At 44.4% G+C, this 16,813-nt stretch overlaps 1 protein-coding gene across 2 annotated transcripts in view; it reads right to left on the reverse strand.

Annotated features, from left to right (window-relative positions):
- Window positions 1-12,775: 12,775 nt before the first annotated feature.
- The window catches only part of GRID1 (glutamate ionotropic receptor delta type subunit 1), a 689,685-nt gene continuing 685,647 nt past the window's right edge, over window positions 12,776-16,813 (reverse strand). Inside the window, exon 16 of one of the 2 annotated variants that reach the window (XM_027962365.3) lies at window positions 12,776-15,897. In XM_027962365.3, the coding sequence (XP_027818166.2) occupies window positions 15,469-15,897 (429 nt within the window). In that variant the 3' untranslated portion in view covers window positions 12,776-15,468. The remainder of the gene's footprint in view (window positions 15,898-16,813) is intronic. The other variant, XM_042241196.1, reaches the window with a different exon arrangement.

The following is a 16,813-nucleotide window of genomic DNA, read 5'->3' on the forward strand; positions in this document are numbered from 1 at the left end:
AAAGATATACCACGCAAATAGAGACCAAAAGAAAGTAGGAGTGGCAATACTCATATCTGATAAAATAGACTTTAAAACAAAGGCTGTGAAAAGAGACCGAGAAGGCCACTACATAATGATCAAAGGATAAATCCAAGAAGAAGATATAACAATTATAAATATATATGCACCCAATATAGGAGCACCGCAATATGTAAGACAAATGCTAACAAGTATGAAAGGGGAAATCAACAATAACACAATAATAGTGGGAGACTTTAATACCCCACTCACACCTATGGACAGATCAACTAAACAGAAAATTAACAAAGAAATGCAAACTTTAAATGATACATTAGATCAGTTAGACCTAATTGATATCTATAGGACATTTCACCCCAAAACAATGAATTTCACCTTTTTTTCAAGTGCTCATGGAACCTTCTCCAGGATAGATCACATCCTGGGCCATAAATCTAAACTTGATAAATTCAAAAAATCAAAATCATTCCAAGCATCTTTTCTGACCATAATGCATTCAGATTAGATCTCAATTACAGGAGAAAAACTATTAAAAATTCCAACATATGGAGGTTGAACAACACACTTCTGAATAACCAACAAATCACAGAAGAAATCAAAAGAGAAATCAAAATATGCATAGAAACTAATGAAAATGAAAACACAACAACCCAAAGCCTGTGGGACACTATAAAAGCAGTGCTAAGAGGAAAGTTCATAGCAATACAGGCATACCTCAAGAAACAAGAAAAAAGTCAAATAAATAACCTAACTCTACAACTAAAGCAACTAGAAAAGGAAGAATTGGAGAACCCCAGAGTTAGTAGAAGGAAAGAAATCTTAAAAATTAGGGCAGAAATAAATGCAAAAGAAACAAAAGAGACCATAGCAAAAATCAACAAAGCCAAAAGCTGGTTCTTCGAAAGGATAAATAAAAGTGACAAACCATTAGGCAGACTCATCAAGAAGCAAAGAGATAAAAATCAAATCAATAAAATTAGAAATGAAAATGGAGAGATCACAACAGACAACACAGAAATACAAAGGATCATAAGAGACTACTATCAGCAGTTGTATGCCAATAAAATGGACAACATGGAAGAAATGGACAAATTCTCAGAAAAGTACAATTTTCCAAAACTGAACCAGGAAGAAATAGAAAATCTTAACAGACCCATCACAAGCACGGAAATTGAAACTGTAATCAGAAATCTTCCAGCAAACAAAAGCCCAGGTCCAGACGGCTTCACAGCTGAATTCTGCCAAAAATTTCGAGAAGAGCTAACACCTATCCTCCTCAAACTCTTCCAGAAAATTGCAGAGGAAGGGAAACTTCCAAACTCATTCTATGAGGCCACCATCACCCTAATACCAAAACCTGACAAAGATGTCACAAAAAAAAGAAAACTACAGGCCAATATCACTGATGAACATAGATGCAAAAATCCTCAACAAAATTCTAGCAATCAGAATCCAACAACACATTAAAAAGATCATACACCATGACCAAGTGGGCTTTATCCCAGGGATGCAAGGATTCTTCAATATCCACAAATCAATAAATGTAATCCACCACATTAACAAATTGAAAAATAAAAACCTATGATTATCTCAATAGATGCAGAGAAGGCCTTTGACAAAATTCAACATCCATTTATGATAAAAACTCTCCAGAAAGCAGGAATAGAAGGAACATACCTCAACATAATAAAAGCTATCTATGACAAACCCACAGCAAACATTATCCTCAATGGTGAAAAATTGAAAGCATTTCCCCTAAAGTCAGGAACAAGACAAGGGTGTCCACTTTCACTGCTACTATTCAACATAGTTCTGGAAGTTTTGGCCACAGCAATCAGAGCAGAAAAAGAAATAAAAGGAATCCAAATTGGAAAAGAAGAAGTAAAACTCTCACTGTTTGCAGATGACATGATCCTCTACATGGAAAACCCTAAAGACTCCACCAGAAAATTACTAGAGCTAATCAATGAATATAGTAAAGTTGCAGGATATAAAATCAACATACAGAAATCCCTTGCATTCCTATACACGAATAATGAGAAAGTAGAAAAAGAAATTAAGGAAACAATTCCATTCACCATTGCAACAAAAAGAATAAAATACTTAGGAATATATCTACCTAAAGAAACTAAAGACCTATATATAGAAAACTATAAAACACTGATGAAAGAAATCAAAGAGGACACTAATGGATGGAGAAATATACCATGTTCATGGATCGGAAGAATCAATATAGTGAAAATGAGTATACTACCCAAAGCAATTTACAAATTCAATGCAATCCCTATCAAGCTACCAGCCATATTTTTCACAGAACTAGAACAAATAATTTCAAGATTTGTATGGAAATACAAAAAACCTCGAATAGCCAAAGCAATCTTGAGAAAGAAGAATGGAACTGGAGGAATCAACGTGCCTGACTTCAGGCTCTACTACAAAGCCACAGCCATCAAGACAGTATGGTACTGGCACAAAGACAGACATATAGATCAATGGAACAAAATAGAAAGCCCAGAGATAAATCCACACACAAATGGACACCTTATCTTTGACAAAGGAGGCAAGAATATACAATGGAGTAAAGACAATCTCTTTAACAAGCGGTGCTGGGAAAACTGGTCAACCACTTGTAAAAGAATGAAACTAGATCACTTTCTAACACCGCACACAAAAATAAACTCAAAATGGATTAAAGATCTAAATGTAAGATCAGAAACTATAAAACTCCTAGAGGAGAACATAGGCAAAACACTCTCAGACATAAATCACAGCAGGATCCTCTATGATCCACCTCCCAGAATTCTGGAAATAAAAGCAAAAATAAACAAATGGGATCTAATTAAAATTAAAAGCTTCTGCACAACAAAGGAAAATATAAGCAAGGTGAAAAGACAGCCTTCGGAATGGGAGAAAATAATAGCAAATGAAGCAACTGACAAACAACTAATCTCAAAAATATACAAGCAACTTATGCAGCTCAATTCCAGAAAAATAAACGACCCAATCAAAAAATGGGCCAAAGAACTAAATAGACATTTCTCCAAAGAAGACATACGGATGGCTAACAAACACATGAAAAGATGCTCAACATCACTCATTATTAGACAAATGCAAATCAAAACCACAATGAGGTACCACTTCACACCAGTCAGAATGGCTGCGATCCAAAAATCTGCAAGCAATGCTGGAGAGGGTGTGGAGAAAAAGGAACCCTCCTACACTGTTGGTGGGAATGCAAACTAGTACAGCCACTATGGAGAACAGTGTGAGATTCCTTAAAAAATTGCAAATAGAACTACCTTATGACCCAGCAATCCCACTTCTGGGCATACACACCGAGGAAACCAGAATTGAAAGAGACACATGTACCCCAATGTTCATCACAGCACTGTTTATAATAGCCAGGACAAGGAAACAACCTAGATGTCCATCAGCAGATGAATGGATAGGAAAGCTGTGGTACATATACACAATGGAGTATTACTCAGCCGTTAAAAAGAATTCATTTGAATCAGTTCTGATGAGATGGATGAAACTGGAGCCGATTATACAGAGTGAAGTAAGCCAGAAAGAAAAACACCAATACAGTATACTAATACATATATATGGAATTTGGAAAGATGGCAATGACAACCCTGTATGCGAGACAGCAAAAAAGACACAGATGTGTATAACGGACTTTTGGACTCAGAGGGAGAGGGAGAGGGTGGGATGATTTGGGAGAATGGCATTCTAACATGTATACTATCATGTAAGAATTGAATCGCCAGTCTATGTCTGACGCAGGATACAGCATGCTTGGGGTTCGTGCATGGGGATAACCCAGAGAGATGTTATGGGGAGGGAGGTGGGAGGGGGTTCATGTTTGGGAACACATGTAAGAATTAAAGATTTTAAAATTTAAAAAATAAAAAACTAAAAAAAAAATAAAAATAAACTAAATTAAACACAGGACCCACCTCCCCCCCACCCCCAGCACACACACACATTTGCACAGAACTCCAAGCTGCTAACAAATGCTACACCTTAAATATAAGCACACAGAAAAAGTTGAAAGTACGGAATGGAGAGGTGTCAATTTTCTCCAAATTTATTTCTGGATTCAATGCAGTTTCAATCAAAATGTCAGGAGGAATTTTGTGAAGAATAGGATGGTGATTCTAAACTTGATGTGCGAATGCATAGGGCTGACTTAAATTGCCAGATATCACAACTGATCACAAAGTTGCAGTAACCGAGACCGTGTGATCTTAGTAAAAATGGACAAATAGGCCATCAGAACAGAATATGAAAGCAGTCTAGTACACACAGCTCAGCTGATTTATGATGAACCTGATACGGCAGTGGGGACGACAAGGGCACTTTTTCCCTATAGGTGGTGCTAGAATAACTGAATCTCTGTGTTTTAAAAAACGTCTTTTATCTTCTATTTTTAATTTAAAAATTAAGTCCAGGAGGATTATAGGTGTAAATGTGAAAAGCAAACCAGACAGCAACGAAGCATGAATGTCTCCCTGACCTGGGTTAGGCAGAGCTTTCAGAAGCAGGGCAAACTGATACTGAGGGCAAGAGAAAAGTTGACACGTGAACCTACATTTAGGTTAAGAACTTCTGTTCATCAGAAGATAGTAGAGAGAAGGCAAGCCATAGTGTGGAAGAAGAGGGACATTCACAAAAGCAGATATTCAGCTAAGTGTATGTAAAGACTCAATCTCATTAGTCAACAAGAGCATGCGAATAAAATCCACAGTTTGGTATACTACATTCCCACTAGCGCATGGCTACAATTAAAATATCTGAAAGCACTAGTGTTAGTGAGGATTTACAATAATTGCAATTCTCAGGCATCACAGGTGAACTGCATAAATCAGGGCAACGGCGTCTGAAAACATTTTAGCAGTATCTATATAAAGTCCAACCCATGTATACCTCTGACCCAGCACTCTAACAGAAACACATACATAAATCTGCCCCAAATCATGTACAATAAAATCTTCATAGGGACACTATTTGTAATAACACAATAAAAATACACCGAGTCTATAAACAGTAGATTGCATAAGCTGTGATATTCATATAATTAAATCCTCTATAGCAATGAAATGAACTTCACATAGAAATGAAGAGAAACCTCTAAGGCCAACATTGAATGAAAAAATAAAAAAACAAAAAAACAAAAAACCCAGGGCTGAAAAAGGATAATTGAATCTATCTGTACCTATTTTAAAAATATATTAAATTAGCGAGTAGTTACAGAACTAGGAGGCATGGTTTACTCTGAGGTTTCAGAGGCATTAATTAGGAAGTTGGAAATGTTCTATTCCTGTTTAGGCTGCTGGCTACGCAAGAGTGCTCACCTTGTTAAAATGAATCAAGTTGTACAGTTATGATTTGCACACTTTTTTGGGTGTATTCAGTAATTTTGTTTAAAGATATATTTTCAAACTGTGCCCCTGTAGTCAGCTGGGCTCTTTGCAATCATATTTTCCATACCAATGATGTTCATCACTGATTAAAGTTCTTGCTATGTGCTAGCCACTAATGCTGGCACTAGATGATTTATTCCAGTTATTATTTCATCCTTTGAGATGGGATTGCTCCTCTCTTTGTATAGATTTCACAGATGCAGAAGCTGATACTCAGGTTAAGTGACTTACTTAGGGTCATATAGAAATAAAAATAGCAGAACTTGATTTCGAAAGCATGCCTTTCTGATTGCAGGTCAGTGCCTCTTCTGTAACTCCCCGCCTTGGCATTGTCTGGGATTCCATTTAGAAGGGTGGCCTCCAACAACTAAATTAGAGTTTTGAGGGATACAGTCTCTGCCTCAGCTGTGAAAAGGGAAAGGAATGATTTTTCCAAAATGTTCCACACTCCATTCTGTCAGCCTTCACCCACAAGCTTGCGATCTGTGATGGTTGAGCTCCAGATCTAGGAAAATAGCCCTCTGCCTGATGTCTCTGCATTTCATGTCTACATCTTCTGAACACGTGGAGCAATCTAGGATGGAGAGAGCACAGGTTTTATCTAGGCAGATAAACTAGCTGGACCTCCTTGAGCAAACCACGTAACTATTCTGAGTCTCTTTTACCTCATTTGCCAAAGAAGAGATTTCTTGATTTTCCAAGATAAGAAATGAGTTAATTCTCTTAGAACATGATAAGCATATAATCTGTGTGAATCCCCCCTTTTCCTTCTCTGCATCCTGACATGTTAAGCATCTTTCATTTCTCCCCTTCACCATAGCCATTCCACCCTGCTCTGTGCCCCAGGAGGCTGGCCAATGTGAGTCTTGGTGAGCTCCTTGCTCTCTGCTCTTAGAACTGGCAGAAGATTAAGAGGTGGGGAACCAGTGAAGTCAGAGTACACGTTCCTCCTCCTGGCTCCTTGTGGGGTCTCCATCAGATGGCTTATCCCCTGGAGATGGACTCAGCCCATTTCACACCTCCTCTCTCCCAGTTAAAGCACATGCTTCCTCCTCCTCTCCTTTCTGGCCACGAGGTGCTAAGACCGTGCTGCTCCCACCACCCACAGCCTTCTTCACTATTCTTACGGCTGACCTGCGTACATCCTTCTGAATGGTGCCCCCTCCTCAAATTCCTCAGCTTCAGTGTGGCCTCTCTTTCTTACTGGGCAGGATCCTTACAGATCTGACAGCCTGCTCTTTATCTCCTGAATTGAGAAGCACCTTCTTCCTGAGAAAACCTAGCTTGTCCAGATGACAAGTTGCTCATCAAGGAAGATCAGCCACTGTGAGCTTCACACCTAAGGTGGTGGCAGAAACTGAAAAACAGATAGACACACACATCTACTTTTTTCATCAGGCATAAGGGAGTTAGGTCCTATCTCAGAAGCAAAGAGACATCACCCCAGAAAGCCCCTGGCCATCTGGGGTTTTATGGAATGCGTGACTATAAACCTCACCCCTTATACTCTTGAAGACTCAGTACCTCTGTAGCTTTGGAGGCCAGTCCTCCCCAGAGCCTGCTTCTTCTCACATCTGCATTTCATTATAAGCCCATAGGGAAGTCAGGGTACTGACTGAACAGCTTCCAATCAATTTGTGCCACTCACTGTAGGTAAGCCAGGCTGCTTTTCATTTGCTTTTGGGGAACAATTGAGAATTATTATCTGAGCCAGTGTCGGGAATAGACGTGAGAGCTGCAAGCATTGTCAGCTCCCAGTGGGACAGGGCTGGGGCATAGGGCAAGTGTCCCAGGCCTAGGGGTGAAAATGGAAATGCTATTTTTCTTCGCCCTGGCAGGCAACTTTGCCTTCTGCCCAAGCTGAAAGGAAGTGTCCCCTGTGTGATCACTATGAATGAGACAGTTGGCTACACTCAGAGGCTGAGCAGTTCCCACCGAGAAGTAGGGTGCTGTCGGTATGCAGATAAGCCCAAGAGCCACCATTTTTGAGGCCCTATTTGTGCAGAGGCTTTATTGCAGGTCCTCACAGCTGATCAGGACTCAGGACCCATTCTTAGGGGAAGCGATACAGCAAGAGGCTCAGAGCTGAGAGTGACGGGACCAAGGATCTCATATGGTGAGTGACAAAGACCAGGGTTTAAGCCAGATTTGTTTGACCCTCAGTCTCTACTTATTGGATGAGTGTTAAGCCAGGCTGGTTCCCATAGACATTCATTTGGCTCTACCTTAATATGGAAGAAAGCAATCTGACCTCCACGAAGCAAAGGTAAGAACTCTTGCTTGTCAGCCTCCATGTAGGTTCAACAGGTGAGTCAGATACCACAAGAGGGGAGCGTATGAAATGGGAAAACTTTGTTGTCAGAACTCACAGATAGCTCTACAGACATCCTTATCACCTTAAATCCGGGATAACAGAGCTAAAAGGCCCAGAAGCTAAATGAAAAGCCAGCTCTTGCTTATTTTAGTGACACTCAGCAGTTGCCTTGCTGGAGGTCTGAGGGATCCCAACCCCTTCTCCCTGTCCCATCCCACAATGAGCCCAGCGTAGGAGAACCTGTGTTGCTCTGCTCCAGGCCCTGTGATAACACTCTCGGTGTAAAGTGCTAATACTGTGTCACGAGTAAAAGCTTGGGCTCTGCACTTGGATTCCCTGGATGTCACAGCCCTGTTCTACCCGGCCAGCAAGTCACTGACCTTTTCTGAGCATCCTTTTCTCTCTTAGCTACAATGCACGATCAAAACAGGAGCAAACCTGAGATGATATAGAGAAAAGTTTGGCATGTAATAAACACTCAATAACTTACAGCTATGCTTATGATTACTAACTATGGGATTCTCAAAACAGACAATGAGATATGTATTATCATCATCAATATACGAATAAAGCAGTGAGATTCCAGGAAGTAAAAACAACACCAAAAACCCACTGTACTCAATACATCACAACCATTATGTGCCAGAAATAGGATTCCAGCCCACGCCTGGACAGTTTCACCAGCTGTCCCTTTGCCTCGTCTGGACCACGCTCCCCTGCGCCAGGATTAAAGCATCAGAACCACTCCACGGCCCTTTCATCCTGCGGTGCCTTTTGTGCTCTGCCAGTAAAGCCTTCTCTGCTGCTGCTGCTAAGTCGCTTCAGTCGTGTCCGACTCTGTGCAACCCCATAGACGGCAGCCCACCAGGCTCCCCCGTCCCTGGGATTCTCCAGGCAAAAGCACTGGAGTGGGTTGCCATTTCCTTCTCCAATGCATGAAAGTGAAAAGTGAAAGTGAAGCCGCTCAGTCCTGTCCGACTCTTAGCGACCCCACGGACTGCAGCCCACCAGGCTCCTCTGCCCATGGGATTTTCCAGGCAAGAGGACTGGAGTGGGCTGCCGTGGACTTCTCCACCTCTGGGTTAAAGTCCCAAGGTTCCACCTGAAGTGTGTTTCACACTCTTTCCTCTGGGTAATGCTTTGTAATTCTTCCCCCTCAAGTGGGTGCTGACCTGGGGTCACACCTGAACACCAGCATTGGGCAACTAGAACACAGGGCCTTCCTGAACCCCATCTCTCACAGGCAGAGACTTAAAATTTGTATAGGAAAAGTTTTAAGAATATCTGAGAAGATATGGATCTTGTTTCGGAAAAACATGCACACACACAGAGTAACCGAACAATTTAACAAACAATTAAAAAAATCTCTCAGGCACCTCAGAGATTTACCCAGGGGCTTCGGGGGAGGCTTCCCTTGGCCTGATACACAGTTTACTTTCTGCAGAAGGAGGGGCTTTGGGAAGAACAGACACCCCACCTAAAAGCAGCCTGTTTTCTGAGTAAATCTAGGAGACCCTGACACCCTGCCTGTTAAAGGGTTCTTTAAAGGAGCAGGTACCTGGCCCAGACTCTGTGGATAGGAATGACCCTGCTAGCCCAGGCTAGCCATGGCCACAGCAGGGGTGTAAAAGCAGATACTCACCTGAGGCCACTGGAGAGAAAGCAACAAAGACAGAAGCTGAGGGAGCTGGTGGGGCTGGCGCCACGATGCCTTGGGGCAGAGAAGGTCGGCATGGGTCCAGCGCCTGCGGGACAGCAGGGCTGCTCCCTATCCAGGGAGAGCCAGCTGCGTTGGCAAGAACACGGGGCTATGGACTCAGACAGACAAGGAAATGTGTCTCCCAACACTGTCACTTACCAGCTTTGGAACCAGGCCTTTTTGAGTCTCAGCTTCCCTTTCTACAACTTTGAGACAATAATCTCTACCTTGCAGGGCTGCTCTGAGAATGAGAGAGCATTTGTATGTAAAGCGTAGAGAGCAGAACACATTACTGAACTGCATAGATATCGCGCTGGCTATAAACTGAAAGTTTGTGGCATCTCTGCGTCAAACATGTCTATTGGCACCGTTTTCCTAACAGCAGTTGCTCACTTTGTGTCTCTGCATCACATCTTGGTAACTGTCACAATATTTCAAACTTAATCATCATTATTGTATCTGTTAGATCTGTGATCAGCAATCTTTGATGTCATGATGGTTAGCATTTCTGCAATATTTTTGATTAAGGTAGGTATATTGTTTTCTTAGACATTATGTGACTATACACTCAATAGAGTGTAATGTAAACCTAACTTTCATATTCAACAGGAATTCAAAACAGTTCGTATGACTTGCTCTGTTATGATATTCATTTTGTTGTGATGGTCTAGAACTGAACCTGTAGCATCTTTAAGGTCTCCTGGCACCTGATCAATAAACAGTCAGTGAAATGGATGTGATCATGACTATTCTTAAGTGGAAATATTTAGATATCTTGGAGAATGCTGGAGACTTCTTTGCATAGTTCCAGGATTTGGGTTGAAAATCAGGAGGATTTCACAATAATGGTTTGGTGAGAATGGGCAGTTCACTGGGCACATTTGGCGCCTGGCCAGAGAGAGACCAGATAGAAGCAGGAAATGCATCTCCCTCCAGAGTGGCTGACTGCAGAGCACCACGTGGCTGATGGATGCATGGAGACTGGACACTGGACAGAAAAGCTCTGAAACAGCCTCTTTCCTCCCTGGACTCTGTTTCCCAGATCTGAGAAGCAGGACCTGCTTCCATTGCCCAAGTGCATAGCGGTGTGCTTCTAAACTGCATGCCTGTTTCTAGAGTGCTGAGTGTGTGTGCAAGGACCCCAGTGTTCATGCAGGAGCGTGTGTATATGTGTATATGTGCCTGTGTGCTGTGTGCTCAGTTGTGTCCAGCTCTTTGAAACCCCATGGACTGTAGCCCTCCAGGCTCCTCTGTCCATGGGATTTTCCAGGCAAGAATACTGGAGTGGGATACAATTCCCTTCTCTGGAGGTCTTCCCAGCCCAAGGATCAAACCTACATCTCTGGCATTCCCTGAAATGGCAGGTGGATTCTTCGCCACTGTGCCACCTAGGGAGACCTGCACGTGCCCGTGTACACTTACCTGGTTTGTTGATAAATCTCAGTGTGTTGATAGATATTTTGTTTCCCTCAGAGATTGACTACCTGGTTGCCCTAGCAACTGTATGCTTGGATCTGCCAGTAACAGAGCCCTTCCTGAGACATTTGATTGCTCACCCTGGTGCCCTCTCTTCCAGATCTTGGCCATTGCCCATTGCAAATTTCTGTAGCAGAAGCTGTTTTTTCTTGTTATGGAGAAAACCTCTCCTTTCTCTGGAGCTCAGCTCCCAATGTCAAGTTCAGAGGTCAGAAAATGAAAGCTGGAAAGAGGATCTGATATCATTGACAACTGTCCCTTTCTCCCTTGTAGGAGGTGATTATTAGCTCATCTGATTTATCTGGAACAACTGTACTTTTCTCATAAGTAATCTCCACTATATACCACAGAGAAGGTAAAAAGACAATAATTAAAGTTATTGGCACAGGAAGTTGTTACCTATTTGAAATTTCCTGGTATGAAGGGTGAGAATAATAAAGATAGAACATAATTTCATTTATTAAAAGCAACTAATGGCATGAAAAAATAATATTTTAAGTACAAAAAAACTCACATTAGGAACAGAAATGCTGTCTCTTTTATTGTGTTCATAGCCAGGGAAGGTCAGTTAAAATATTTTGAACTTTCATCTAATCTTGTGTTGCCAAAGCTAGGAGAGCAAACGAAGGCTTTTGTTAAGACATAGATGCTAATTCATGAGCATATTCCTGTGGGAGTGAAAGGTGAGTAACTAACCCCCTAGTCTTGGAAGCATAAGGTCGCATAGAGACCAAGTTCCCCAAGGGGCCTTACCCACCCCCATGGTGATTAAGTGAGACGGCACAGCCCAGAGGAGCTGAATGTTCCTGCCGCGTCATCACGGCCTGTGGGGCCAGTGGTATTTTGTTCCTTTATGTGCCATTTGTCTCCTTTCAAAGCTTGAAAAGACAGGATTAAGTATCGAATTTGTTTCACCTTGGTAAGATTTAGAATGATTTAGAATTTAAGAACTGAGTCGCTTTTTCTCAAGTAAATAGAACACTTTGGGATTCCTGTCTAGATCCATCTGTCTGTTCAGATAATCTGGGAATGCCTGAGGGTTCTATGCCTCCCCGCCCCCAGTCCTTCAAGCCTGCACTCAACATGGGAGAAGCCTCTCATTGGTGCAGGGACAGAGGACAAGGGCCAGACAGGCTCCTTCCAGTTTCCAAAAGTTGAGATTTTGATCATGAAAACCAAACTCCTGAGGTCAGCCCTGCTTGGCCCAAGGCTGCCAGGAGAGGAACTTTGTGATGCAAAAAAGTGGGGCTGGAAAGCATATGACTCTGGAGGTGCAAGGGCCAGACTGGGGATCCCAGGGTCATAGAAATGACTGGGTATATGGGTATTCACTGGAAAAAATGGTACCCCAGAGCATCTGAGGGTCAAATATTGAAAAGCCAAGCTATGGGGCCTCAGAGCATGACAGAGCCTTAACCCTAAGGCCAAAGCACAGGGAAGCAACTTCTCCGAGATCGGAGTGGGTGTAGATCTGAGAGAAGAAACAGAATCACTCAACTGTTAAAGGGGTGCTCATCCCACAAGGCCGTGGGGACACTTCCCTATGTAACGTGTCCTGGTTCTCTCCTAGGCGTTCTTCGAGAAGGCAGACATAGCTGGAAACTATCAGGTCAACCAAGCATTAGAATCGCTTCTCCGCCTGCCCCTCGCGTTGCTGCCCAGCTGAGAGGCGTGCTCTGCAAACACACTGCGTGAGGGGGACGCGCCTCCTCTCCCAGGTGTGTCTGAGAGCCACTTGGCCTGAGAAACGTCTCACAGCAGTCCACACCAAGGGGACAGAGGATAGCTGGTGCCCAGGAACACACAGATAGCATTTCTTCACCCCAGAGAAGAAGAGGGTAGGGAGCAAAGTCAAGTTTTATTATTAAACAACTTTAATCCAAATGCTGATTATTATTTGCAGTGTCTGAAGGCACAAAATATACCTAAAATGTATGGAATCGTCTAAACAGAGTTATAAATCCAAAGAGCAAAGCATGAAGAAAAAAAAGAAAAAATACATTCTGAGCCGACACAGAAATCTGAGCTGGGAGGAATTTTTTTCTAGAGAACTTGCTTGAGTATCAGCCATTTCCCCTCATGCCAAGGATAGGAATTTAAAAAAAAATTATATAAACATGGTGAGGAATAATACCATGAGTTGTTTAGTTTTTTTTTTATAAACAAAATACCTTTCCTTTAAAGATCCACTTGTTCTCATTCTTTCTCTTTCACACACACACACACACACACACACACCCCAGCACTCTCCTCTCCCTGACACCCATTCAAAGCAAACTGCCCAAGAAGACACCCATGGTATACTCCAGAAGACAGGTCATTTCAGGGAAAATAAAAACAGAGTTGAGTGTGAGATAGGCAGTGAGACCAGAATTTGATTAAGAAAATAGAGAAATATATATATGAAAAAACTGACCATCCAGGGAAGGCCCCCTCAAAGTGCTGATGGAAAGAAGATGAAGTCTGTCCTGCCTCAGGATTACGGTAGCCCACCTAAGCTTCCCCGCTTGCATGCACCCGGCTCCAAACTCTACGCGCTCTGATTAGAGGAATGTCAACGGATTGTCCTGGCAGCACGAGTATCAGGCCATTCGCAGCATCCAGATAAATAACATAATTATAAGCACTCTCCTTCCCAGGGTGTTTTTAGCTGACTCTGTGATGCAGCTGTTCCTTACTGCTCAATCATGTCACACGGGACTTTGGGAAAGAAATCAATCCCAGGCTAGTTATCACCTTCATAAATACGTCTCTGGAGTAACTCCACAGGGCTACAGGACAAGCAATCAATAGGACTTTGTATTTCTCCAGGACCACAGACAGACCCCAGCTCTCAGCCCCGCCCCATTACTGCTGCGGGGTGGAGCCCCGCCCTTCCTGGTGCCGGATGTGGGGTGTGTTCAGCACCATGGCAAGTTATGAAAGCAGAATCATCTTTGTCTTCAGGAGAAAAAGAGCTAAAGTTACATATAGTTACATACAGCTTAGAGCACTTGAATGACTGCCTCTAGAGTCATTTCCTCTCCCTGATTCTATAGTTTCATTGCCCCAGAAAGGGCAATGGAGGGAGGCAGGGCTATCAGGTCATTGTAGCCTGAAGAAAAAGAGTTTCCTAGCAGGTTTATCAGCTCAGGGATAGAGCCGGGGAGCTCAGAGGCTAGACGATGCCCTCAGCCAGGAGAGACCCTGCTATGGGCTGGATCGCAGACTGAGAGCTTCTGCTTTGGAGCAGGTGGCGAAGCAGGACGTGAAGTCTCATGCTGGGTTTCAGCCCTGTCTGGCAGACTGTCTGCAGGGTTTAAGACCCAGGGATATCCTTTCACTTTGGGAGCTTCTTCTCTGGAGGTTGGGAATTACTTATCTCCACATCACACAGGTTACACTGTTCTTTCTGTTAAGAGCCAAGGCTTCCTCTTACCTGCACAACATGGTCCTTTTTATCTACTGTGGGCACTCGCATCACCTAGGGCACTAGTCTGCTCCCCTGCGGTCCCTCTCTCCACTCCTGCAACGGGATCCTTCCACCTGAAAACACACCCACACCCAAGTGAATATTCTCCCCCTACCTGGCTTCTCGCACCCTCCGCCTCACCTGGTCCACACACCAGACCTCACAGCTTCCGATCCCCATGGGAAAAGCCAAGCCCACCTCTGCTCAGCCTCCCTGAGGCAATTGTGGGACCCAGCCTCTTCCTCCCAGATTCCATCACTTGTGGATGTTTCTTATTAAGAAAAGAAAGTCAAACACACACATACACACACACACACACACACACACACACACACACACACACACACACAGAACAAGGCCAACAGGATAACCCTAGAACACGTCAGCCTCCACGTCCTCAGAGTTGGCTGTACCGGCCTGGGTGCTTCTCTTGGCCCACAGCACACCGTGATGTGAAGGGGGGTGACCAGCAGGACAGCTCCAGTCCCGGGAGCCTCCTCAGTCCCAGGCTGACTGGCACAGGGAGCCAGGGGTCAGGCTAATGCTGGTTCAAGGGTCACCCTTTATCTACGTGAGAGGACTAAGGGGAAAAAGGCCAGGGGCATAGGAACATGGCAGGAACCAGGAGACAGGGAAGGAGGCAGCGCCCCAGGCTGCTCTATAAGGGACTGGCTGGTCACCTTCCCCTCTGCGCCAGCAGGGGGCGGTCCTTTTCTGATCACCCCTCCTGCCCTCGCCCTCAGAAAGGCCCAGGAACAGGGGGCTTCTTTGGCACTTCAGAATGATCACAAGTAATTTGCCATTTTATTCATATAGAACAAAATTTACAAAGTCATTCATACAGGTTTTTTTTTTTTTACTGACTTCGAAAATTGGGAATATTCAAAATACACTTTTACCCCACTCCATTCTGTCATTATTTACACGTATATACAAGAAAAATGAAAGAGTCTCTGTGTGTGTGTGTGTGTGTGCGTGTGCACAGGCACACGCGTGTGTGGTTTGTGGTGTTGTTTTCTGGTATTAAAAAGCTCTGCTGGTCGGGTGGGTGGATGGGCGGGCAGGAGGGCAGGCGGCGCGGTCAAATGGAGGTGCCATGGGAGGTGTCCAAGGCCTCTGGAAGGACGCCTCCAGGCACGGGCTGGAAGGACATGGGGATGGGGGTCTTCACGGGGCTCTGGCGGAACAGCCCCCCGTTGGGCGACCTGTGTTTGCACTGCATGGAGGGCATGGTGGCCGAGCTGCTCAGTGGCAGAGGCAGGTTGCTGCTGGGCCCTGATGAGAGTGTCCGGCTGGTGCCGTGGCTGCTTTGCTCCGGCAGGAAGGTGCTGACCGAGAGCTGCGTGTTCTGGTACTCTCGAGTGGGCTCCAAGGCCTGGCTGGGAGCCAGGCCCCCCATCTCCAGGGCCGAGAGCTCAATGGACGCTGGGGAAATCTGCTTGTGAGCAATGTCTTCATCCATTAGGCTGTTCATGCGCCGATGGACCTGCTCCAGGTTCACTTCTTTGTCCTGAGGGAGAGCACAGGAGGAGGGTCAGGCCAAGCCCTAAAGGGAGCCCCAGCTGGCTTTCTACAAATTTTGGGAGGCTGGAGAGCGCAGCTTGCTGGGCAGTAGGGTAAAGTGGGCCCCCATTCCTCCCACCTTCCCCCAGCTGCATGGCCAGCCCTCCTTACCTGGGATACCGGTAACCTAGGACACTGCTCCCAGGTAGCAAGGACCCAGCAAGAAGCGCTTTGCAGCATTTGCCCCTCAAATGCACTCTGCTCAGGACCAATCACACCCAGAGGCAACCCTTGGGAGAAGATGCTTTGAACAACTGGCAGAAGCAATGGAAGAAAGGAGTCCCATGGAAATAAAAAGGTGTGGTCCTTGAGCCCCTGATATGCCCCATGGATGTGCAATTTAGGGTTTACAGTGCTCAGAAGACCTGGTGTGATCATCCCCGCTGTACACAAAAGGAGGCTCGGGTTCAGGAAGGTCAATGGCCTCCCGAGTCATAACCCCAGTGAGCAGCAGACGCAGCAGGGGAATCCTGGAGTACACGAAATCTTCAGAGATGCTGGGGAGGGGGCCTGTCCCTGTCTGGAAGCTCATGTGGCTGGGGGCCTGGATGAGGATGGGGCATGGGATGGTGAGGAAAGGGAATTCCCCAGGATCAGCTGTCATTCCTGATACTGTAAAGGTTTGAGGCTGCCGAGATGGGTGACCCTCATAGCTGATTCTCCATGTAGTGAATTGCACACCTGACTCTTTCGCCATAAGGGGGATGGTATCAAGGAAAATATTTCGTTTGTTCAATTATTGATTGGCTTAAGAAACAGAACAAATATCACTGGTATTTTGTCTTCAATGTCAGAATAAATCAAAGAGGCCAAACTACTTGAAAGCTCCTTAAAGACAAAGACTATATAATCTACTTCCTCAG

The sequence above is a fragment of the Ovis aries genome, chromosome 25 (assembly GCF_016772045.2).
Source record: "Ovis aries strain OAR_USU_Benz2616 breed Rambouillet chromosome 25, ARS-UI_Ramb_v3.0, whole genome shotgun sequence".
In the NCBI taxonomy this organism is placed as follows: Eukaryota; Metazoa; Chordata; class Mammalia; order Artiodactyla; family Bovidae; genus Ovis; species Ovis aries.